The following is a 25,065-nucleotide window of genomic DNA, read 5'->3' as shown; positions in this document are numbered from 1 at the left end:
CCCTACAAAACAGAAATGCTGGATAAAACATAAAATTTCCTTTGTAATAAAAAGCCAAGCTCAAATAATAAAAATAAAGGGAAATCTCCCAAGTACCTAAAATAAAAAAGGAACTCAAACTAGAAGTAAGCTTCAGTTGTCACCATGTCAGCAAAAGAGGGTGTCAGATCCTGATACAGGGCTTGGCTGCTAAGATTTTAATGCCCACTGAGCACAGTTTTCAGAGTACCCTATTTAAAGCCAAGTCCTATCAGTGAAACAGTGATCAGGAAAAATTCCTCACACTAACCTAGAAAATTGGCAAGAAAGTTTACTATCTATTCAGGTATATAATTGGGGAATAAATCTCCTGAGGCTAAATTGAAACCCTAAGCAAGAAACATATAAGGGTTTAGTAGGAATTGTACTAACTGCATAGTGCAGGAACCCAAAGCCAAAGAAAATCTGCCCACAAGCTAATTTTAGGACCTCAACAAAATCAAATGCAAAACCACTCTGTAGAAACACTAGTAAGTACACAATCCAGGGTACGCTAGACTCCCTGCTAAGGATGCACTCACAGTCAACAATCAGCAACCACACAAGGAAACAAACCACAATGAGGGAGAGTCAGCAGACCAAACAGTTGGAAGAATCTGCACCACTCTAAGAGGTAGAAATAATACAACAATATTAAAGAGACTGTAATATTGAAGAGCATACAACACAAAATAGGCAGATTTGAAAAAGAACCAAATGAAACTTCTGAGGAAAAAAAAAAAAACTATGGTTATTGAAGTTGAAAACTCAATGCATGACTTAAAGAGTAGATTAGGAGCTTCCCTGGTGGCACAGTGGTTGAGAGTCCGCCTGCCGATGCAGGGGACGCGGGTTCGTGCCCTGGTCTGGGAAGATCCCACATGCTGCGGAGTGGCTGGGCCCGTGAGCCATGGCCGCTGAGCCTGCGCGTCCGGAGCCTGTGCTCCACAACGGGAGAGGCCACAACAGTGAGAGGCCCGCGTACGCAAAAAAAAAAACGAAAGATTTGAGAAAATCATACAGAATGTAGCAACGAGAGGAAAAAAAAAGGAAACTATGAAAGAAAGAAAGATAAAGAGGCTTGGAGAATCAAATGAGAAGATCCAAAATGTACTTAATAAGATTTTTTTGAAGGGGATATTACAGAATAAAGAGAGGAATATTTGAAAGATAAGAACTGTCCAGAAATGAATACAAACTAAAGTCCTCAGGTTGGGGTGGCAAACCAGGTTCCAAGCAGGAAAAATAATATCAAATCCAAGCTTAGACAATAAAGAACTGCAGAAACAGAAAGGCAAAAGAGACCAATCTTAAAATAACCAGAAAGAAAAGACAGCTTACCTAAAAAGGAATGACAAACCGAGAGAAGACTTCTCATCAACAAGTCAGAAAACAATAAAATATCTTCAATGGGCTAAGTTAGGTACAGAATTCTACCTACCTACTAATCAAAAATTAAGTTGCTATAGACTCTCAAAAAAAATAAAAGACCAAAAGGACTTCCTATTATTGGAGGAGGTCACTGAGAGGACGAGACCTTGAGCTGGAGACTCCTCACCCCCTTCTCTCCTTAGAATGTATGTTTGTTCAGACCACTGTTACCACATTAGGAGCTACTTCAGGGGCAAAGCCTTGAGAGACTAATGGGTTTTTGAGATCATTATGTACTGTATACATGACTGAACCCCGTTAAGCCCTCCACATAAACTCCAGTTGGTGGATGTAGAAATCAACTCATCTTGTAGCTACCCAAGACAAGTCTCGTATGTAAGTTCCTTTTATTAAAACTGCCACTTATGAATCTAGAGTGGTCTTCCTCTTTCTTTGGTCTCTCCTTGCCCTCTGTATATACCGGGGGATTCAAATTTCTCCTGGGAATTCCTGAGGTTGTGAACCAACACCTACTTACATACAATTCCTGAAGAAAACTACTAAAGAGTGTAAATAATTTAAGAAAGAATGGAAAAAAATACCTTGATATCTGTTATAAGGTAGAAGGGGGAAAAAAACAAGTGAAGTTATCAAAGGAACAAATTAAGTCCATATAAGGTACAGTTGATAGGTTGCATATTGAATGACACTTTTCCAATACTCCAGAAAAATTCCTTGGAAGAGGTGAAATTTTGAAAAAATCTTTTAATTACAGAAGAGAAAATGTCTGGCACACAGAGAGACACTCCAACATAGGGTGTGGCTTAGGAGAAAACTTCAAGGCACAAGCGGGATCACCTGACCCAAGGGCTAGTGAACAAGTTCACCTAAGAAAAGCACGGAAGACCCTCTGGGGAATATGAAACAATAGAAATGAGGTTTTCTGTGTGCTCCAGCAAAGGACTCTGAAGTGGAAATAATGAACTAAACAAAAAGCAAAACAGGTTTCACTTTGAATCTAAAAAATTAATATTCCAAGTAGTACAGTATCTTTTTAGAATTTTGTTCTCTACTGCTTAATGAAATTATGTATTTTCTGGACCTTCTACTTGGTAAAAAAGAAAAAGAAAGAAAGAAAAGAAAGAGAAATATTAAATATTCATCTCATGTATTTATCTCTTCCCCATCAACCATCAGTCTCATTTAACCAGCCTCTCCCAGTCTGATCTAGGCCAGAACAGCTACTGAGTTGCCCTGAAGCATTTTCGATGACAAACAGAGTGACTTCCAGCCTGGGAACTTCCAGGAATTCCTCCCACCTAAGAATAAAACAATGCTTAAAGGGAACCTCTCAGAGATTTAGTGCTAATGGAAAAATTGCTCCAATTTGTGTGTTTGAAGTTCCCTAGAAAAGAAATCCATGGGTATACAAACCCAAAATATTTTGGAACACACACATAATTCCCAGAATTCCTAGCTTCTGTATAATTTCCCCCATTTCAAAATAAATGTCTCAACATCTCCAAAAGAAAAAAAATCAAATAAAGCTTTATTAAATGTTTTAAGAGCAAAAAAAAAGTTTTAAGAGTAAATGCTCTAAAGTATTAAGTGATTTAAGAGTAAAATTCACCATTTTTTTAAGTCAAATTATTTCAAGGACTTAAATAGCATCCTAAACATATTAATACCTCTCTCTGTAACTCCCACTGGGAACCCTGTTCCTATCCAAAGAGAGCTCAGAGCTTAGAGCCCATGATACTCCCTGATGCAAACATTTTTATTAGAAACTTACAGAATGAACTGAGTCTATAGCAAAAGAGTTAAAAGAGTTTTGTTTTATTCGGTGTTAATCACTGGATGGTCTTAATATGGGTTGAATTGTGTCCTCCCTAAAATTCATACATTAAAGTCCTATCTCCCAGCACCCTGCAATGTGATCTTTTTTTTTTTTAGAAATTAGGATGTTTCAGATATAGTTAGTTAAGATGAGGTTAAGATACTGGAGTTGGGTGAGCTAATAATTCAATATGACTGGTGTCCTTATCAAAAAGGGAAAACTGACACAGCACACAGGGAGACCACCCTGTGAACATGAAGACAGAGATCTGTGCCTCTACAAGCCAAGGAACACCAATGATCATGAGCAAAGCACCAGAAGCTAGGAGAGAGGCATGAAACAGATTCTCCCCTACAGCCCTCAGAAGGAAACAACCCTGCCAACTTCTTGATTTCAGCTTTCTAGCCTCCAGAACTGTGAGACAATAAATTTCTGTTGTTTAAGCTACCCAGTTTGTGGGACTTTGTTATGGCAGCCCTCACAAACTAACACGGTGTTCCCTTTGCCATGCCTTCCTGGGCACATCTTCTCAATTTCACACATTTCTCAAAACAGAAGAAGGTGGCAAAAAATAACCTGTAGAAAGCTATTCTTTTTCAGGAAATTTTGTACATAATGTGAGAGTTCATATAAGTCTCAGTTGCCTCCCACATAAAATAAATTTAACATCGACCAGTTAGGTTTTTTGTGAGCCACGCAATGTATCTAGTTCCGTGTCGGTCCATAGTAATGACTCAAAAAAATAAAATGGTAGCTGTTATTATTAGAAATAAAAATGATGCTACTAAGCCTGTGTCACTAAGATGTGTGAGCTGAAGTGTTCCCTCAGGAGTCCCTTCCAGCCATGCTGTCTGCAACAGATGACTTCATCAGGCTCCAACTCTCCCAGGGCCTGAACTGGTATCTTAAATTTATAGCCAAGTCTCAGACTTTGCAAACAGCACATCCTGCCCCGCTTTACATCACCATCATCTGCGATCACTGCCGCAAATGCAAATCATTCCTCTTCCCTTTTCCTCTCATCCTGTTTCCTCTCTCCTGACCCATTCATTCACATCCTATCTCCTCACAAATCCTGTGGCCTTCCAAACTATCTTCTCACAGGAACTCCGCATCTAATCCCCACTTTAGCTGAAACAAGGTTCTCCATAGATGACGCCACCTCCCCTACAGCCCTCCCCAGTGGAGTCTGCTCATTCTTCAACATGCCATTCTGAGGTGTGTGCCACCTGACACCCTCTAACCTTCTTCATCATTGTCATCTCCCATCTGAAGACATCTCAATGAATCCTTATTAAATAAAAATTTGATGCCTAACTCACTGGCTTCCTCAGCATTTTAAGCTCTGTTATTATCCAGGTTACTTTAACACACATGTTCAACGCTGCAGACTCAAGTTCCTTGATTTCAATCCCACAATCTTCATTTCTACTCAAGCTGAATTCTATGATCAATCACTCTGGCCATTCTTACCAATGAATCCCAAATTCTTTGTTATATTGTCCTTCACATGCAAAATCTCAACTCTTGTCAGTCCAGCACATCCAGATTTGACTCTATGATCTGTCACTTCAGTCTCTCTCTTATCAATATTCTTCTCAACCATATCTTAGTTCTTTAGCCACAACTGCTCAACGAAATCCCAGTCCTAGGTCAAACAAGTGATTAAACTCAGCAATTATACCCAGGCTGCTGAGAGCTACTGGAGAAAATCACAAAGGTAGGCAGTATTCAAGCATCACAAATTCATCTTCTGAACCACAACTCATCCTGGAAAACTGTCTCTGTGTCCACAGGTAACTCCTACCTCCAAAACTCCACCATTTTTCTACAATCCCTTACTTACCGTTCTGCCACTTCCCTCCTCTCAACAAATGACCCTCCTTTCTGTTTGAGAAAAAAAGAGTCCATCAGACAGGAAGTCACCCAACATCCTGCATCCTCACCTACCACCTTGTCCATGACTATACCTATCAATGGTCTGCTTCTCTCCTATTACACTCAACCAAACGTCTTCTCGTGCCAACAGCCAATCCTTCTACTTTGCATTCTATCTCCTCTTACTTCCTCAAAGTCCTGGTTTTATAAAGTATCTGTTCTCCCTTTGGCATATTTTATCTCTTCTATTCTACTGACTTTTCTAGCAGTATTTAAATATTTAACCTCTCTCCCACCTTAAAAAATGTCCTTTCTCAACTCTAAATCCCAATTACTAATGATTATTGAGAATTTACTGTGTGAAAGGGATTGTGCTAAGTTTTGGACATCTAGTATTTCACTCCTCACATCAACCTTATAGAGTAGTAATACACATCAACCTTATAGAGTAGTAATACTATCCTCAATTACTGAAAGTGAAGCACAAAGAAGTTACAATCACACAACAAGTAATTGGTGGAGCCAGTCTTCCAACCCAGGCATCAGACTCCAGAGCCTATGCTTTAAACCACAATGTTATGTTTCATGACAGAACCACACTGCATTCATTAGCTCCATTTTCTTACCTGTCATTTCAGCCTCCTGACTCCACAACTCCAATGAAACTGTCTATTTTATTTTAATCTTTTGGTTAAAAGCCTTTATTTTCAGTAACTTTTTAAATGGATAGAGTTGACAACTTCTCCTGCTTTAAACTAACAACTTTTTAGATTTCCAAACCCTGCTCCTTCCTGTTTCTCTTCCTATTTACCTGGACTCTCCTTTGCAGAATCTTTTATGAATGTCCCTTCTTTTAAATACTTGTGTTCACCATAGTTCTTGCCTGTCTTCCTTCTTTTCTCAGTCTACATACTCTCTTTAGATGATCTCGTTCATTCCGATGGCTTCAGCTATCACCTATATAAGTTTCAAGTGGAGAGGACAGTTACCTGGCACTATTCACACTAACAGTGACAGCTGGAAATGCTGAGGGGTGGAACCTGGAGACTGACAGGCCAGCCAAACAGATTCACACAGGGAGACATTTACTTTCATAAATTTACCATCAACCAAGATCTGGCTCTCAGACTTGCAAACTCAGAAACTTTAACTTGACACTGTCAGAATACTTTAAACAATAGAGGCAGATGTATAAAACTGGTATGCCAAAATGTGAGTTACCAATGAGGAATATAACTGTCTGTGAATCTGAGGTATATGCCAGTCTGACCAGAGCATTCTCTCACCATAAGTAAAGTTCATGAGGTTAAATTATTTGGAGGCTGTTTGGTGAGCACGGAACCAAAACAAGGAGAGTTAATAGTATGATCCAAATATGTAATGACATCATTACATATTTATAAAGATAAACAGTCTATCACCACAGTTGGAACATTGCTCATGATGGACTAGTTATTTAAGTGTAGAATGAACTAACACTCCAAACCGCAGATAGAACTTGGCAAAAATATATATATATCTGATTTAAAAATGGGCAGAGGATCTGAAGAGACATCTTTTCAAAGACATGCAGATGGTCAACAGGTAAATGAAAAGTACTCAACATCACTAATCACCAGGGAAATGCAAATCAAACCCACAATGAGATATCAGTTCACACCTGTCAGAATGTCTACTATCAAAAAGGCAAGAAATAAGAAGCGTTGGCGAGGATGTGGAGAAAGGGAACCTTTGTGCGCTGTTGGTGGGAATATAAATGGGTGCAGTCACTATGGAGAACAGTATGGAGGTTCCTCAAAAAATTAAAACTAAAGCTACCATATATATGATCCAGCAATCCCACTTCTGGGTATTAATCAAAAGAAAACAAAAACACCAACACAGAAAGATATATGAACCCCCACGTTCACTGCAGCATTATTTACAATAGCCAAGATATGGAAGCAACCTAAGTGTCTGTTAATGGATGAATGGAAAAAGAAAATGTGGCATGCATACACACACACACACACACACACACAGAGGAATATTATTCAGTCATAAAAAAAATGGAAATCTTGCCATTTGCTACAACATGGATGGACCTTGAGGGTTTTATGCTAAGTGAAATAAATCAGATAGAGAAAGACAAATACAGTATGTTCTCACTTATACGTGGAGTCTAAAAAAATTTTTTTAAAAACTAATGGATATAGGGCTTCCCTGGTGGCACAGTGGTTAAGAATCTGTCTGCCAATGCAGGCGACATGGCTTTGAGCCCTGGTCCGGGAAGATCCCACATGCCGCAGAGCAACTAAGGCCATGCGCCACAACTACTGAGCCTGCTCTCTAGAGCCCGCAAGCCACAACTACTGAGCCCACGTGCCACAACTACTGAGCCCATGCTATTGAGCCCGCATGTCACAGCTACTGAGCCCGCCTGCCTACAGCATGTGCTCCGCAACAAGAGAAGCCACTGCAGTGAGAAGCCCACGCACAGCAACGAAGAGCAGCCCTCGCACACCGCAACTAGAGAAAGCCCACGGGCAGCAATGAAGCCCCAACACAGCCAAAAATAAATAAATTAAAACAAACAAAAAAACTAATAGATACAGAGAAAAGACTGATGGTTGTCGGGGCAAAGGGTGGGGCGGGCAAAATGAGAGAAGAGGGTCAAAAGGTACAAACTTCCAATTATAAAATAAGTCATGGGATTGTAATGTAAAGCATAGTGACCACAGTCAATACTGTATTGTATATTTGAACGAGGCTAAGAGATTAAATCTTAAAAGTTCTCATCACAGAAAAAAACAGTTTCTAACATGTATGATCACAGATCTTGACTTATCATGGTGACCATATCACAACACAGACAAATATCAAATCATTATGTTGTACACCTGAAACTAATATTATATGTCAATTATGCCACAATTTTTTTTAAAAGGAACTTGGTTGTACAACGTCTAAGTCTGTTTCTGTGACTCTTTTTTCATTGCTGACCTCTCATACTTTTGGTTGAGACTTTATTTTGGACAAGTTAATGTATAAGGAACTTATAACAAAGACTACCACCCTGAGAGTAACAGTGCATCTTAAAGCTAACTTTACTATCTTTCCTCTTTCATTGTATGCCAATTTCATATTTTAATCTACAGAAGGCAATCATATTTCCCTTTTTTCCATGTTCTAAGGGCCAAGTCCAGTCTTTTGGACTTTATTAATAGCTCAGAAATCCATACCCTTCTTCCTATGCCCAAGTCCCCTCAATTTTCCTCCCTGAATTGCTATGATGGCCTCAGATTTCAGCTCTCAGCTCTCAGGACTGCCTTACTCCAATCCATCCAAGACATAAAGATCTAAAATGAAAACCCAATCATGTCACTTTTCACTTACAATCCTTTCAGCCTCCCAAAAGCTTTCAGGATGAAATCCAAACTCCTTAATATTTTTGATTAAACTGCTTTTACTCATGCACTTTCTCCAGGTAACACTTCTTCCAGAAAACCTTTGCTGACCATCACCCTCCTGAATTCGGGATCAGGGACATGCTCTCAGCTCACACAATTCCCCATGCTGTTTTCCCCACTATAAAATGTTTCACAGCATATAATACTGTTATTTCTCTTGCCTTTCTCCCCAAAGACTGTTAACTTCTTGTAAGCTATACCTCATTATCTTTGAATCAAAAGCACCTAGCACAGTCCTTGACAAACAGGGAGTTTATTACCTATAAATAGAGATAAGCACTCATAAACATCCTTGAGAATGGTTATTATTTGCCTGATAAGAGACAAGCTATAAGCAAAACCAAATTCTGATTTACTATCCATCAATTAAAAGGCTGTCCTCAACCTAATAGGGAAAAAAAAAAAAACCTTCATCCTGTGGGAGTCATAGACGATTTTTCAAAATAGAAGCATCCCTAACAAACTTAACATATTTGATATATCAAAATTCGATTCCAAATGCTGGTAGCTGGCGCGATGGCTTCAAGTTTACTCCGCAGAGCTGAAGCGCTGGCCATGCAGGCCCTGACGGCCCGCGGTCCCAACGGAGTCTCCATGGTGCCCTCTATGGCATCTGGAGGTGGTGCTCCTACTGATGATGAGCAGGCATCTGGGCTGGAGAGGGAGGTCATGCCGGCTTCACACAAGGGACTGGACCCGTACAATATGCTCGCCCCAAAGGCAGCCTCAGGTACCAAGGAAGACCCTAATTGAGTCCCCTCCATCACCAATAAGCAGATAGTGGGCTGCATCCGTGAAGAAGGCAACAGTGCTGTCTGTCATCTGGTTCTGGCTGCACAAAGGCGAGGCCCAGTGGAACCCATTACAAGCTGGTGCCCTACCAGCTGGCCCACTGAGCCCCTGCACTAACTCACTCAAAATGTGATGTAAAGTTTCTTCTTTCCCATAAAAACTAGCCATTACATTGGCTCCTCCTCCCATTAAAAAAAAAAAAATTTTGATTCCTACACTTTGAAGTTTTCATTGTGCAGAGCAAAACATCTCCATATCCTCAGAAAACAACCAGTGACATGGGATCTACACTCTCAGGTTAAAATAGTCTATCATCCTAGGAAACAAAGTTATCATTATCATTGTCTAACCAAAATCTCTCACTCTTAAATGTTAGTTCATTTCTTTTAGTTAGATTTCTCTTTGACTTAAAAGACCAGTCCATTTCCTCATGAAAACCCTTTTCCTGTAGGATGTGCCAGAGGCAAAGGGAGACTAATAGCTTCTTGGCTCCTTTTTCTATATATAGTGAAACTGAAAACATTCAACTTGAAGTTTAGTTCATATAAATTGGTATAGGTTTTCAAGGTCTGAATGTGCAATACTTTCCTAGTAAAAATCTTTCTATTCTATTGCTCAGAAAAATATTCTAAGAGAATCTTTTCATAAAAGAAGTCCTAGAGTTTTTTTAACACTTTGTAGGTCCTGGAGAAACATACAAAGTCACTGAGGGCTCAGAAGTTTTATTACAATGAAACTTTTAAGCGCAGAGACATGTAATGCTGCTATTTCTCCCAGTGAATCAAGTCCTTGTCACTTTAAGTCTCTTTGTAGTCCCTTATCTTTCACTATATTATGATCATTAAAACCATGGACTTCGGTAATAATCTACCAATGCACTGATTTTATAGATAAAGAAACAAGTCTGGCAAGGTTAAACGATTTGCTTAAATGACAAGAATAAGGATGAGAACACAAATTTGTTCCAAATTGGACATTCTTTCTACTACATCGCATGGGCATTTTGTAAAATACTGGTTGAATCATTTATCAAAACTAGTTTCTATTTTGTTCTATTTTATATTTGTTCTATTAGCTTCATGAACAAAACAACCTTTCCAGTAGCTGGAAACAGCAATATAATTCCAAAGATTTCCAATTCCTCTACTCCCATTCTATTTTAAATTCTCTCCAAACAGGCTTTCACTCCCATCGTTTCTTGTTGAGACATCAATGATTTCCATGTTGCTAAATAGATTAGCCAATTCTCGGTCCTCTTCCTAACTAACCAATTAGTGCTTCTTCCTTGGAAAGCTTTCCTCTCTTGATTTCTAGTTATATTCTTCAATCTTCAGTTTCTCAGGCTACTTTGTTCTTTTATCATCATCTCTGACTGCTAAACATTGGAGTATTCCAAGGCTGAGTCCTTAGACCTTTATTAATTCTTCATTTAATCGGTCCTTTAGTGGTCCTACCTAGCCTCAGAGCCCTGATTACCATCCTATATGTGCCTCTGGATCCCAAATTTATGTATCTGACCCAGACCTGTCCCCTTGAATTCTAATCTTATATATCTAACTGCCTTTGTAATATCTCCACTTGGGTAACAAAGGCATCTCAAACTTAAACATACCCCAAAATAATAGCCTCAGTCTCCCACTCTTTCTCAAACCTACTTCATGCTTGTTCTCCATCTCAGTAAATCGCTATGCTATGCTTCTACTCACTCAAGACAAATCCTCAGAATCTCTCTTATCTTCTGTTATTTTTCTCTCACATGTAGTTCATCATTAAATCCTTTTGGTTGAATCTCCAAAATATACATAGAATCCAACTATTTCTCAAAACTTCCAACTACCAACTTTACCCAAGATATACCATCCTCTTCTGCACCTGGCTCTGATGACCAGGGAGACTGTGCCACTGCGTCCCACAAGACACCTTCTATATAAGGCCACTCTTTCAAGACCAGGAGACACAGCTGATATACTTCATATATAGAAACAAACACAAAGAGTTAGGCAAAAGGAGAAGACAAAGGAATACCTTCCAAATAAAAGAATGAGATAAAAATCTCAGAAAAGAACTAAACAAAACAGAGATAGCAACTTACCAGATAAATAGTTTAAAGTAAGTAATAGTCATAAATAAGCTTAACGAACTTGGAAGAAGAATGGATGAACTCAGTGAGCTTCAACAAAGCTTCAACAAAGGTTGAAGGTTAAAGAGAGAATCTTAAGGTTAAAGGTTAAAGGTTAGAGAGAGAATCAAAGGTTAAAGAGAAAATCTTAAAAGCAGCAAGAGAAAAACACTTAGTTACATACAAGGGAACCCCCATAAGACCATCAGCTAATTTTCAGCAGAAACTGTACAGGCCAGAAGAAACTGGCACAATATATTAAAAGTGCTGAAAGAAAAAGCTTACAACCAAGAATACTCTACCTGGTAAGGTTATCACTCATAAATAAAGGAGATATAAAGAGTTTCCCATAAAAGAAAAAGCTAAAGGAGTTCATCACCACTAAACTGGCCTTACCAAAAAAAAAGTATTAAAGGGTCCTCTTTAAATGGAAAAGAAAAGCCCATAACCAAACCAAACCAAACCAATTATGAAACAGAAAATCTCACTGGTAAAGGCAAACATACCAAAGGTAGTGGTTCAACCACCTATAAAACTAGCATGAAGGTTAAAAGACAAAAATAGTAAAATCATTGATATCTAAAATGATCAGTTAAGCAATATACAAAATAAAAAGATGTAAATATGACATCAAAAGCATAAAACATTGAGGGTGGGGAAGTAAAAATGTAGTGCTTTTAGAATGTACTTGAACTTAAATGACCATCAACTTAAAATAGCCTCCTATATACGTAGGTTGTTATATATGAACCTCATGGTAACGACAAACACAAAACCTATACCAAATACACAAAAATAAAGAGAAAGAAATACAAACACAGCACTAAAAACAAGTCATCAAATCACACGGGAAGAGAACAAAAGAAAGGAACAGAGGACAACTACAAAAACAACCAGAAAACAACAAAACTGCAATAATAATTATTATTATTCTATGAATTATAATTATTCCTATGAATAATTATTCTAAATGTAAATGGACTAAATAGTCCAATCAAAAGACATAGGGCAGCTGAATGGATTTTAATAAAAAAAGACCTATATATACACTGCCTGCAAGAGACTCACTCACTTCAGGTCTAAAACACACATACTAAAAGTAAAGGAATGAAAAAAGCCATTCCATGCAAAAAGAAACAAAAAGAATTGTTGGAGTAGCAATATGCAGATCAGACAAAATAGGCTTTAAAACAAAGACTAACAGGAAACAAAGAAGAGTATTACATAATGACAAAGGGATCAATCCAATAAGAGGATTATAATACTTGTAGTATGCGCCCAACACAGGCATACCTAAATACATAAATATTAACAGATATAAAGGGACAAATTGACAGTAATACAATAATATTAGGGGACTGAAACATACCACTTGCATCAATAAATAGATCATCCAGACAGAAAATCAATAAGAAAAAGTTGGCCTTAAATGACACATTAGACCAGATGGATATAATAGACTATTATAGAACATTCTATCCCAAAACAGCAAAATACACATTCTTTTTAAGTACACACAGAACATTCTCCAGAGGTTAGGGGTGGGACTGAAAGTTCCAATGCTCTAATCACAGGGATGAGTCTCCTGGCAATGAGCCCCCATTCTTCAGTGGGGTTCAAAAGTTACCTCATTAACATAACAGAAGATACCTTTACGGTTCTCATCACTTAGGAAATTTCAAGGGTTTTAAGAGCTCCTTGCCAGAAAAGGTGACAAAGCCCAAATATTTATTTCATATTACAAATCACAATATCACATATGTTCACACAGAAAAATGCACACAAAGGTTTATATTAATAGAAGCATTATTCATACTAGCCAGAAAGTGGAAACAACCCAAATATACATCATAGATTAAAAGATAAACAAAATGTGGTATATCTATAAAATGGAATATTATTTGGCCATAAAAATTAATAAAGTACTGATTTATGCTACAACATGGATGAACCTTAAAAACATTATGCTAAAGTTAAAGAAGCCAGTCAAAAAAGACCACATATTATACGATTCATATGATTCCATTCATATGAAAGTCCAGAAGAGGAAAATCCACAGAGACAAGAAGTAAATTAGTAGTTGCGTAAGGCTGGGAGGAGGATGATATGTGGCGGCGGAGGGGAGGGGTAGAGAACTGATAACTAAAAGGCACAGGGCTTCTCTGTGCAGTGAGGAAAATGTTCCAAACTTGACTGAGGTGATGGTTGCATGTATATATATCTGAATATACTATAAACCACAGAATTGTACATTTTAAATGAATGATTGTATGGTAAGGGAATTATATCTCAATAAAGCTGTTAAAAATTAATGCATTAAATGTGATTCTAGAAGTGAAAAACCCATCTTAAGCAAAGGTAGCATCAAAAAGTTGACTTGGCTTGCCATGACCCTGGTCCTCTCTGGTACTTCCTTCTACCATGGGTTATGTTGCTGCCCCTCTAACAATAGCTTCCTACATACACATTTTCTGAATGATTTTATCACCTCCTTGTCAACTTGTTAGACTTATTGCTCTTGTATGTCTGTATTTTCCATGTATTTTCATTTTTACCCCCACCTGAAAACACACACCTTGCTCCAAACCATAACGCAGAGGTCCAAACAATCATCTGTAAAGGCTTGAAGGTCTTTGTCAAATGCCTGAGACTACAGCCCAGATCTTACCCATTATTTCATCCAGCTAAATGCAAAAGGAGATGTCAAAGGATTTTGAAAAGCTGTAAGTAGTCGAGGTGATTCATATAATTACATTAAATTACACACATCTTTTCTTTGCCTGTCGTGTCAGGGACTGTGAAAAACCACCACATGTAAAACAGTCGTAAAACGTTACAGTTGGACATGACCTTAGCGATGTTCAGATTCAATTCTGCCATTTTATAGTTGAGATAACAGATACAAAAAAAAGGTAGATAGACTTCTCTAATGTCACTCAGTAAGCCAGCAAAACTCCATTCAAGGCCCTTTCTGTCCACTGGTGAGCGCAAGCTGATAACCAACCAGAAGTACAAGGGAATCAGAAACTCTTGATGACTGTACACACACACAAACAGAAAATGACACACAAAGATAATATTACAATCCACTACAGTGAGTTAGTAAACTTAATTAAAGGTTATTAGTATGTTTTATTTCCCTCTTTATCTTCAAAAACACTTTGGTCTTAGCCTCTCTACTTTGAATCACAATGGAACTAGAATTAATCACTTTTGCTGAATTATACATATAATTAATTTTATGGAACCAATTTAAGTTAATCATTTTCTCATTTTATTTAACTCAAAATAGCTATAATTTCTTAGCCATTTGTTATTAGCATACCACCTTTCCCTACTTTGAATCATGATTGCCAAAGTATAGGAAAGTCAACTACAACAAATTTCCCCATTTGGTAACAACTGGAAGGCGGCACACTACAATACAATTTATTACAATAATTTTTCATATCGTATCAAAATATGATGGTGATCTAGTTTCCATTTATGACTAGAGGCAATTTTTGTGTTCTGCTTACAGCAACATCATTTCATAACAGTTTTTTGGAGGAAAGCAAATGGTGGTGTTAGAGAAAAGATTTTTTACTTTTTTTTAGCCTATTTCAGATTCATCCCTATAGAAGAAACATATTTAGCCTATTCCAAAATAGCAAAAGTCCTGGACCACATCACAATTGGCATCTTGACATTTAATAAATTAAAACATTATAACACATGAGGTATCTCACGGAGGCAGCTAACACAGTAAATGATCGTTCAATTCTTCATTCAAATATAAAGAACATATCACGTTTGATCAACGTAGAAATTACTAAAATATATGTATATCCCGGAAGAGTAGGATAGGTTATGGTTTTCATCACTTAAAGAACAACAAACAAAAATCCCAGAGTTCTATTTCCCTCTAAATTCCTCCCCCTGACAATTTTTTTAATAGCTGAAACCTGCCACATTTAATACCCAGCAATGATTTGAACTCATGTATGCTTGTCAAATGCACGAGGAAAGAATCTGAGATTCTCAGTATCAAACTCTCATTGTGAAGAGGTTGTGTCAAGGTCTTCCAGTGAAGAGACAGATTTCAATAGAAATGTGGGAGAACAGTGGGGGAGGACTTTTAAGAAACCACTGCTTTATTTCTTCAACTGGGCAGCCACTTGTGCTAATGAAACTCAGGTGGATGTTATACACAGCCAACCCCCCAGGGCTCCCCCGGCAGTGCTACCCTCAGCAATGACAATGAAGGCTCCTATGAGCCTCATAGAAAGGTGCCACTTTAAAGAGAAACAAAAAAGTAAAGAGGATCAAATTCCAGTGGAGCAGCTGAAACCCATGGCTTTAGGGCAAAAAGTAAAGTGATTGTGCTTCAACTACCTTTAAAGAGCACCGCCATACCAAATTTCAAGCATTTCTACTGGATGAGACACGGACATAACATTTATTACCATCTGTGAACCTAACTAAGGATGATCTGGTGCAAAGAATTTGAATAGATTCAATTAAGAAATGAATGGCTTCTTCTTACTTTCATCTCTTCAGTTCATTAGTAATCATTGCTTAACAAGCTTCCTTGTGTCTCACACTACAGGTTTTTCTCCCCCCTACTTGAGAGTTATCTTGAGTACGCTCTCAAGCTGGATGTTAGCTCTTAAAGTATTGCTGCTGAATACCCATGTCCCAATCTGCCTTAATTAAACACTTGAGTTCTAAAATTTTTAAGTTAATTTTTAAGTTAATTAACTGCTTTTGATGTCGTTGCTCTGGTTCTGATTTTCATAATTCCACATTTCCAGGTTTGGGTACCACCGTACAATCACCCTAAACAAGCCACCTCCATGGCTGAGACTTTAGGTATCAGAAAGCAAACCCAGATACAGGCGAGCAATTCTTTGTTACAACTGTATTCAGCTACACATTTTTTAAAAATTGTTCTGAAGCTCACACAAAATTTCACAGCATAAGAAACAATGTAATCATAAGGAATAACAAAGAATAAATATTTCCCTTACCTGGATCATGGAAAGGCACCAAAGCAAAGTTGAAAAGAGGTCTCTTAGGTCTTTTCAAAGACGTCTCCAAAATTTTGGAAGCCCCCTCGATAACCTGAACTAAATCATCATACATGGAACCCGTCACATCAAACACAAAAGCCAACGTGGAGGCCCCCTCGGGAATTTCCTCAGCTCTGATCTCTGACTGGGGTCTTGCTTCCTGAGCCTGGGAAGTATAAAGAAGAGTGAACAGGAATACTGTGCGGACAATGTCCCAGGAAATCATTTTGTCTTTCTTTCCTTTTTTTTTTTTTTTCCTGAGCGCCTAAGCACTGTGCTGAGTCCTCCTCAACAACAGGCAGCGGGTTTCTTCTCGGGGCAATTCATTCGACTCCCGAAACCTCTTTGAACTCGCAAAAAACTGGGCGCTGAGAATCAGATGGGGACAAGCACCAAACCCGAAACCCTGCAGGGGCCGGGCGGGCAGAGATGCGGCAGCTTTTGTCCAGACGCAGCCTCCTCCGGGACAGCCGAGTGCCCGCGGCCCGGGCGGCGTGTGGCTGAGTGCGGGCGGCGCGCCCGGCCCATGCCCCGGGGGCCGTTCCGAGCCAGCGGCGCCGCACAGAGTCCGCTGCCCTTGCCGCCGCCGCCGCCGTCGCCGCCGTTGCCGCCGCCGCCGCCGCGCCGCGCCGCTCTCCGCCGGGCCAGCCGTCGCGGCTCCCAACTTTCCACTGCGCGCCTCCAGCCCGGGAGCTGGGAGGGGAAGGGAAGCCGGGCTCGGCCTCGCCTCCTGATTGGCCGGTGGACGCCCCCCCTCCTTTGCTCTTGGGCGCCCCCACCTCCTGGAGGACGACTTCTCTCCACTGATTCTCGGGTCAATTCAGTACCTGGGAAGCGCTCCCAGTATCCCCTCCGCACCCGCCCTCGTTGTTTCTCACTTCCCAAACCCCAAGGTAAACAATGGCTTTCAAGAATGTGTGGCAAGAACCCGAACCGAGGGACACCACGCTAACCAGCACTAAGGGAATTGTATTTTTCTACGATGCACAACGCTGCTTCAGACACCTCTATCATAATTCCCCTCCCCCACCAAGAAGCCAAGACCTCCCCCCCTCCCCAGCCCAGCCTCCCGCTCTCAGCCCGCAACTCAGCCCAGCCGGGAGGGGGAGCTGGAAAGTTCTCCCGGCTGGGCTGAAGCCACATTCTCACTCTTTGATCTCCTCAGGGACTGTAGAGCTTTGGGGAAGGGAGGGAGGACAGAGCTGGATGGGCCAGAAACGGGAGGAAGGGGAAAAGGGCTGTTGAGGGAAATGAGAGAAAGACAGCTGGAACTGGGTAGTCACTGATTGTAGTTAGGAAAGATGGCAGAAGGGAAAGCAGCTGGATGTGGAATACAGGGTGGCAGCTCAGTGCAAAGGATGAAGAGGGAGAGAGGGAAAGGAAGGGGGTGCGGGGGGAGGGGGAGAGAGATCATACTGAAGAGAAAAGTTAATTTTTTTAAATTTCACTATCAAGATTCATGTTTGCTGAGCAATATGAACCCTCCCCTCAGCATAATGAGGCAGAATAATATCCTCATTTCACACTTCCTTCCATAGAACACCCATGTGCCAAGTCTCAGCCAAAGATCCATTGAAAAGGTGTTCCCTTCTATGGCGTTTTCTCGCTGATAAGTAAGGAAACCTCGCCCTGTAAAACAGTACAAAGTTTTTCCGTGTTGTAATTATTATACACATTTTGGTACTAATAACAGAGATAAGAAGGGGGACAAAGAAAGTCAACCATAAGCTAAGGATTCCTTGCCTCTTTTTAATAAAAACATATTCACATCCTGCAAAAGGAGCTGTGGTCTGGATCCTGGCATTTAAAGAGGGGCCAGCAGGCATCTTGATCTGAGTTGGAATGTGTGTTAGACCACCCATCCAACACGGAGGTCGCCTGAGGAAGAGCCGGCTCCCCTGAGCCTTTTATAGTCTGCAACTGTCTTCTCTTTCAGACCTAGGGACTCTGGACCCTGAGTTTATGATACCTATAAGTCACGTCATTTAAAGGAAGCAGCCTGGCCATTTGGAATGAGTGGGAATATGAGAGGAAAGGGGGAACGTTCTTCCTTTCTAAATAGTATTTAGAAAATGCTATTTGAGTAACCTACTCCTTTGTTTATCTAAAAGGGATCGCATTCTAAATCCTGGAGATTTCACTGAGACCTGAGCTGTTCCAGGTGTTCAAGGGAGGTGGTAGAGCCTGGTGATTAAGGCTTCTGGGTCAGATAATCTGCATTCAACACCCAGCTGTGACACTTAATAACTGTGTATCTTCAGCAAGTTACCTATTTCTTTATGCCTTCGTTGATTCAGCTGTAAATGGAAATAATGACAGTACCTACCTAATAAGGATTCAATGATCTACCTTGGTAATTGTTCCGTGCATACTTGAAAAGAATGTTATTTGGTGGAATGCTCCATAAATGTCAATGAGGTCAAGTTTCATAGTGTTGCTAGAACATTCTGTATCCTTACTGATTTCTGCCTTCTTGTTCTATCAGTTACTGTGAGTGGAATTGAAATCTATTACTATAATTGTGGATTTGTCTATTTCTTCTTGTAGTTCTATGAGGTTTTGCTTCATGCATTTTGAAGCTTGTAATTAGAGGCAAAAACACTTAGGATTATTATGTCCTCTTGACTGACATTTTTATCATTATGAAGTTACATTCATTATCCCTGGTAATATTATTTGCTGTGGAATATGCTTTGTCTGATATTAATATAGCACTCCAGCTTTCTTTTGATTAGCGTTAGCATGATATATCATTTTCCATCCCGTCACTTTTAAACTATTTGTGTGTTTATATTATATTAAAGTGTGCTTCTTGTAGTCACCTTACAATTAGGTCTTGCTTTTTTCATGCAAACAATCTCAGCCTTTTATTGGGCTATTAGACTATTTACATTCAATGTGATTATGGATATGGTTGGGTTGAAATGTACCATCTAGCTATTTGTTTTCTTTATGTCCCATCTCTTCTTTGTTTCTTTTTTCCTGTTTTTCTGACTTCTTTTAGGTGTACTGAATATTTTTTATGATTCCGTTTTATATTTATTGCTAGCTTATTAGCTATAACTCTTATTTTATTTTAGTGGTTGCTATAGTGTTTATAGTATATATCTTTATCACAGTCTTCCTTCAAGTAATATTATACCACTTAACCTCAGAATAATATACTTCCATTACTTTCCTCCCAACCTTTTTGGTTAGTCATCCATTTTATTTTACATTACTGTATTTTAAATCCCACACTATATTAATGTAATTTTTAAAGTAGTCAATTATCTTTTTAAAAGATTTAATTAATTCTAAAATTAATGTATTTACCCAGGTAGTTACCATTTCTGATGCTGTTCATCTCTTTGTGTAAACCCAGGTTTTCATCTGATGTCATTTTCCTTCTCTCTGAAGGATTTGCTTTAATACTTCCTGTAGTGCAGTTCTGCTGGTGATGAGTTCTTTCACTTTTGTGTCCAAAAAATTCTTTATTTCACCTTTGTTTCTGAAAGTTTTGGGGTTTTGTTTTGTTTGGGCTTTGGGGTTGTTTGTCTGTTTGTTTGTTTTGTTGGATAGAGGATTCGAGGTTGGCAGGTTTTCATTTTCCTTTCAGTACCTTAAAGATGTCACTCCACTGTCTTCTTGCTTGCATTGCTTCCAGTTGAGAAATGTCTCTCATATTTATTTTTGTCCTTTTATATGAACCACATCTTTTTGTCTCTTGATGCTTTTAATAGTTTTCTCATTATCACTGATTTTGAACCATTTGATTATGGTGTGCCTTGATGTGGTTCCCCTCATATTTCTTGTGCTTGCAGATTGTCAAGATTCTTGCATCTGTAATTGTATGGTTTTCATCAAATTTGTACATTTTTGGCCATTATTTCTTCAACTATATTTACCTCCTTTCCTTTGCAGACCCCAATTCACACATATGAGGCCACTTCAAATTGTTGCACAGTAAACTGATGCTCTGCTCAGTTTTTTAAATTAGTATTTTCTTTTCTCATTGTGTTTCATTTTTTGATAGTTTTCATAGTTATTTCTTCAAGTTCACTAACCTTTTCTTCTCCACTGTTTATTCTGCCAATTGTCCCATCCAGTGTACTTTACATCTCAGACACTGCAGTTTTTATCTCTAGAATTTCTATTTGGATCTCTTTTTTTTTTTTTAATATTTCCCATGTCTCATTTTAAGTGCATGAATATCTAGAAGACAGTTATAATAACTTTTTATGTCCTTGACTGGTAATTCTGACTTCTGTACCAGTTCTATTACAGCTTCAATTAATCAGTGTTTCTCCTTATTATAGGTTATATTTTCTTGCTTCCTTTCAGGCTTCATATTCTTTGATTGGATGTCAGACATTATGAATTCTGCCTTTACATTATGAATTTATACTAGATATTTTTGTATTTTTATAAATATTCTTGAGCTCTGTTCTGGGACAGAGTAAAGTTATTTGGAAAGAGTTTGATCCTTTTGAGACTCACTTTTAAAATTTATTAGGTCAGACCAAAACAGTATTCAGTCTAGAACGAATTCCCCATTGCTGGGAAAAAAACCCTTCTGAGTACTCTGCCCAATGCTCTTTGAATCATGAGGTTTTCCAATCCGGCAGGTGGGGACAGACCTATCCCCATCCCTGTGTGAGTGTGGGCACTGTCACCTTTATTCCTTCAAGTGGCTCTTTCCTCACAAGCACATGCTGGTCAGTACTCAGCTGAATATACAAGGGGGACCCCCTCAACCTTGGTTCCACCTCCACACACCATGGCCTGCAAAATCTCTCTGAAGATGGTAAACTGGGACAGTTATAGGACTTGCTTCATTTGTTTCCCATCTCTGTGGAATCATTGTCCTTTTTTGCCTGAGAGTAAAATGAAAAACATGCTTACAATGCACTTGGCACAATAAATACTCAGTAAAGTTTGGTATTATTATTACCATCATATTTATTTGAAGTTACAGCATTGAAAGTTTGAAGCTATGTGTATATGCATTGAGGACACAATGCTTTGCAAGGGACAGATAACTAGGGAGGCTTTTTGTTTATTTATAGAAGATCTTTTGTAGCTTCACTAACATCCTGATATCTAAGTGGGTGGTAACACTTAAGAACTTAATGTTTAAGGTCCGGAAGGTACCATGACAGGGAAAGACGGGTGACAAAGAAAAGGAATATTTAATGTCTCAAAAGGCGTTTCTACTTACATATATATATATGTAGAAATACACATTAACTTCCGTAATCCCGGTGCATCTCTCCACTTCAGTCTCATATAATTGATAACTGTATGATTTGGAACACGTGAGAGACATACATGGGCTCTCCCACTCCTTTTCAATAAAATTTGATCTTTGTTGAAATGCAGATCTCTGGGGACAGAGTAGCCCTGTGGACAGAAATCTTATTTACACTTTAAAATAAATGAGTCCCTGAAAGTAGATTTTGGCAGGCAGTCAGCTGAGAACACCAAGAATGTAAAATGGGAGAAAGTAATTGGGTTAGGAAGAGGGCATGGCCCAGGACAGGGGTAGGAAGGGTTGGGCAAAAAAGACGTTGATGCTTAAGTCAAAGTACTGCCCAGAAATAACAATATATCCCAGCCTTTTTCCTTCTTGTGTTATTAAAAACAGTCTCTATGATGTTGGAAGGAACACTAGTTTATGAATCTAGTCTCCTCAGCCACTAATTGTTTCAGTTCTGTCACTCACAGCAGGTCATACTAAACAATTTCTAAAATTTGTTCCAGCTGTAACATTCTCTGATGGTCTTAGCTGAAGTTCCCCAGAAAGCAGAGCCAGAAATGAAGGGCTGGGGTGTGATTCCAGGGTGCAGGCATGACGGATAAGGGGAATGAAGCAGCAGAGAAGGGGGAGGCAGTATAAAAGTGCATTATCAAGTTGGCCTCTGCTGTGAGCTACTAGTTACTGGGTCCTGTGGAACTGACTGAAAACCCTTATGTTAGGTGCCTCAAGACTGTGAAGGCGAAAGAGCAGTGAATGAGGTAAAAGGGCAAAGTACCTACTATCAGCAAGCATCCTCATTGGTCAAAGGCTTACCCCAAAAGGCTAAAAACACCCCAAACTTTTGGGTCCCACTTATATGGGCGCTGATCTGGTTTCCTTGGCATCCTGCCCCAAGGCGTCAATAGAAAAGCCCAGGACAGAGACAAGAGAGGCACACGAGACACCTGAGACAAGATGCTCAAGAGGCTGTCGGGTTGCACCTGCGTGAAGTTGGTTGGAGCTTGATTATATCCTGAAGACAAGAAAAGACACTGAAGGAATGTAAGCTGAAGAGCAAGAAGATGAATACTTCAGCAAAATCAATGAGTGAAATAAGGGAAGTAAGTTGGGGAAAAAGACAAAAATAGGAGTAGGCTGCAGTCATAATATTAACAACATCCTTCATCTAGCAAAACTGAGACTTGGCACGTTTATGCAGTTTGCCTAAGGTCATTACTAGCGAGCAGCAGGATCAGGATTTGGACCCAGGCAAGCTGATTCCCAAGCCCATGCTCTTCACTGCTTTGCACTGCTGCCCCCAGGCTCCAAGTTACAAACTAAAATAATAGCAATGGATAAGACAAGGAGAAACTGTTAATACGTTAGGAGTCTGGGATTAACATATACACACTACTATATATAAAATAGATAATCAACAAGGACCTACTGTATAGTGCAGGGAGCTCTACTCAATATTCTATAATAACTAAATGGGAAAAGAATCTGAAAAAGAATAGATATATGCATATGTATAACTGAACCACTTTGCTGTATACCTGAAACTAACACAACATTGTAAATCAACTATACTCCAATATAAAATAAACTTTTTTAAATGCCATTGCTTTTTAATATATTGACTTTGAATACTATGATCTTGTTGAATTTGTTATTAGTTTAATAAGATGTGGTTTTTCAGGCAGATTCTTAGGACTTCCTATATATATGATTATGTTGTTTGCAAATAAAGACAGTTTTACTTTTCAAAAAAAATTATCAAAAGTATGTGGTAGGGACTTCCCTGGTGGCACAGTGGTTAAGAATCCGCCTGCCAATGCAAGAGACAAGGGTTCGAGCCCTGGTCCGGGAAGATCCCACAGGCCGCGGAGCAATGAAGCCCGTGCACCACAACTACTGAGCCTGTGCGCTAGAGGCTGCGAGCCACAACTACTGAGCCTGCGAGCCACAACTACTGAGCCCGCGTGCCTAGAGCCCGTGCTCCTCAACAAGAGAAGCCACCACAATGAGAAGCCCGTGCACTGCAAATGAAGAGTAGCCCCCGCTCGCCGCAACTAGAGAAAGTCTGCGTGCAGCAACGAAGACCCAACGTAGCCAAAAATAAACTAATTAATTTAAAAAAAAAAAGCATGTGGTAATTTTCTATTGCTTTTTATAAAAGATCTGCATAGGTAATTCCAAACAAGCACAAGTCAGAAACACCCTTTAAATTCTCTATGGACAGAGAAAAGGATGAGAGGAAAACAGTAAGTTTAATGGTAGCTGATACCTATCCTTCCTTGGTCTACCCTAGACACTATCCTAGATAACCTCCAGGATGTCCTAGAAGATCCTAGGAGGTAGGGAATAGGAGTAGAGAAGGGAGTAGCTCCTCTTGGAAATTAATACACAATGCAGGCTTTGCAGTGACATGTAGTAGTTTACAGAACATCTCCAGTTTCATGCTAACAATCACCAAATTAGCTCTCAAAAGTCTCGTTACATAGATTCTCATCTTTGTTATATTTTAGGGGGAGAATATGAAAAGGTGATGTGTTTTAAAAAGTAGTCTAGCACATTTACAGCAACGTCAACACTAAAATCTTCTCTTCAATTCAGTTTTCTCCCTTGAAATTCTTTGACCTGCCCTCGAGAAGATCAGACACTGCTCACTGGTTAAGTATTTCAAGAAATCACCTAATTGGAAGCATTTATCACACTAGGCCTGATAAAGCCTAGCTCAGAAAAACATTGCCTGAAAAGAGTGAGTTCTCAAGACGATTGCTGTAAGTAGTGTGTCCATACACTGCTTTATTGTAAAATGCCTCCTGCAAATCACTAGATGGTTTGACATTATCCTCAATGATCTTTCCTAAAATGTCTAGTTCTCTATGTAATGAGGCCCAGGATTATTTTATGTTTACTTAGCACATTTCTACAGGGTAAGTAACGTGCTATTACAACTAAATTAAAAGTAGAGTACTTCTACACCGACCATAATGGTTGTACTTGGCACCGCTATGAAACTTAAAAAAAAATAAAAGTTTGATTATTTTTTCTTTTCTCTCTTACGAAGGCAATAAAAGGACAGAAAGCCATCATGTTGTAACTGGAAAATTAATCACATCAAATATTCTCTTATACTAATCAAGTTATAAGTCAGGAATTGGCTTATATAAAACAGATGTTTACATTCTTATTCTCCTTTGGTACGAACGTCGAGAGAAGAAAGAACAGAATAACTCTGTCATGGTGTGCTTTGGAGAATGGAACACTCTAACTTTTTTAATGGAGCCACAAAGCCTGTGGCCAGCCAAGGAGACAGCCAGAAGAGG

At 39.2% G+C, this 25,065-nt stretch overlaps 1 protein-coding gene and 1 pseudogene across 2 annotated transcripts in view; one reads left to right on the top strand and one right to left on the bottom strand.

The window, feature by feature from the left end:
• The window catches only part of HMCN1 (hemicentin 1), a gene marked incomplete at its 5' end in the record, with an annotated part of 521,222 nt that extends 504,481 nt beyond the window's left edge, over positions 1-16,741 (bottom strand). Inside the window, one exon of the mRNA XM_082648266.1 lies at positions 16,474-16,741. Within this exon, the coding sequence (XP_082504392.1) occupies positions 16,474-16,741 (268 nt within the window). The remainder of the gene's footprint in view (positions 1-16,473) is intronic.
• LOC309818280 (cytochrome c oxidase subunit 5B, mitochondrial-like) lies at positions 8,918-9,449 on the top strand (annotated as a pseudogene). Its single transcript has one exon. The product of its transcript is annotated as a cytochrome c oxidase subunit 5B, mitochondrial-like (transcript).
• Positions 16,742-25,065: the final 8,324 nt, after the last annotated feature.

Source organism: Grampus griseus, assembly GCF_964374135.1.
Source record: "Grampus griseus genome assembly, chromosome: 1".
NCBI classification, from domain to species: Eukaryota; Metazoa; Chordata; class Mammalia; order Artiodactyla; family Delphinidae; genus Grampus; species Grampus griseus.
The sequence above is the reverse complement of the archived record's forward strand: the minus strand, read 5'-3'. Positions and strand labels throughout refer to the sequence as shown.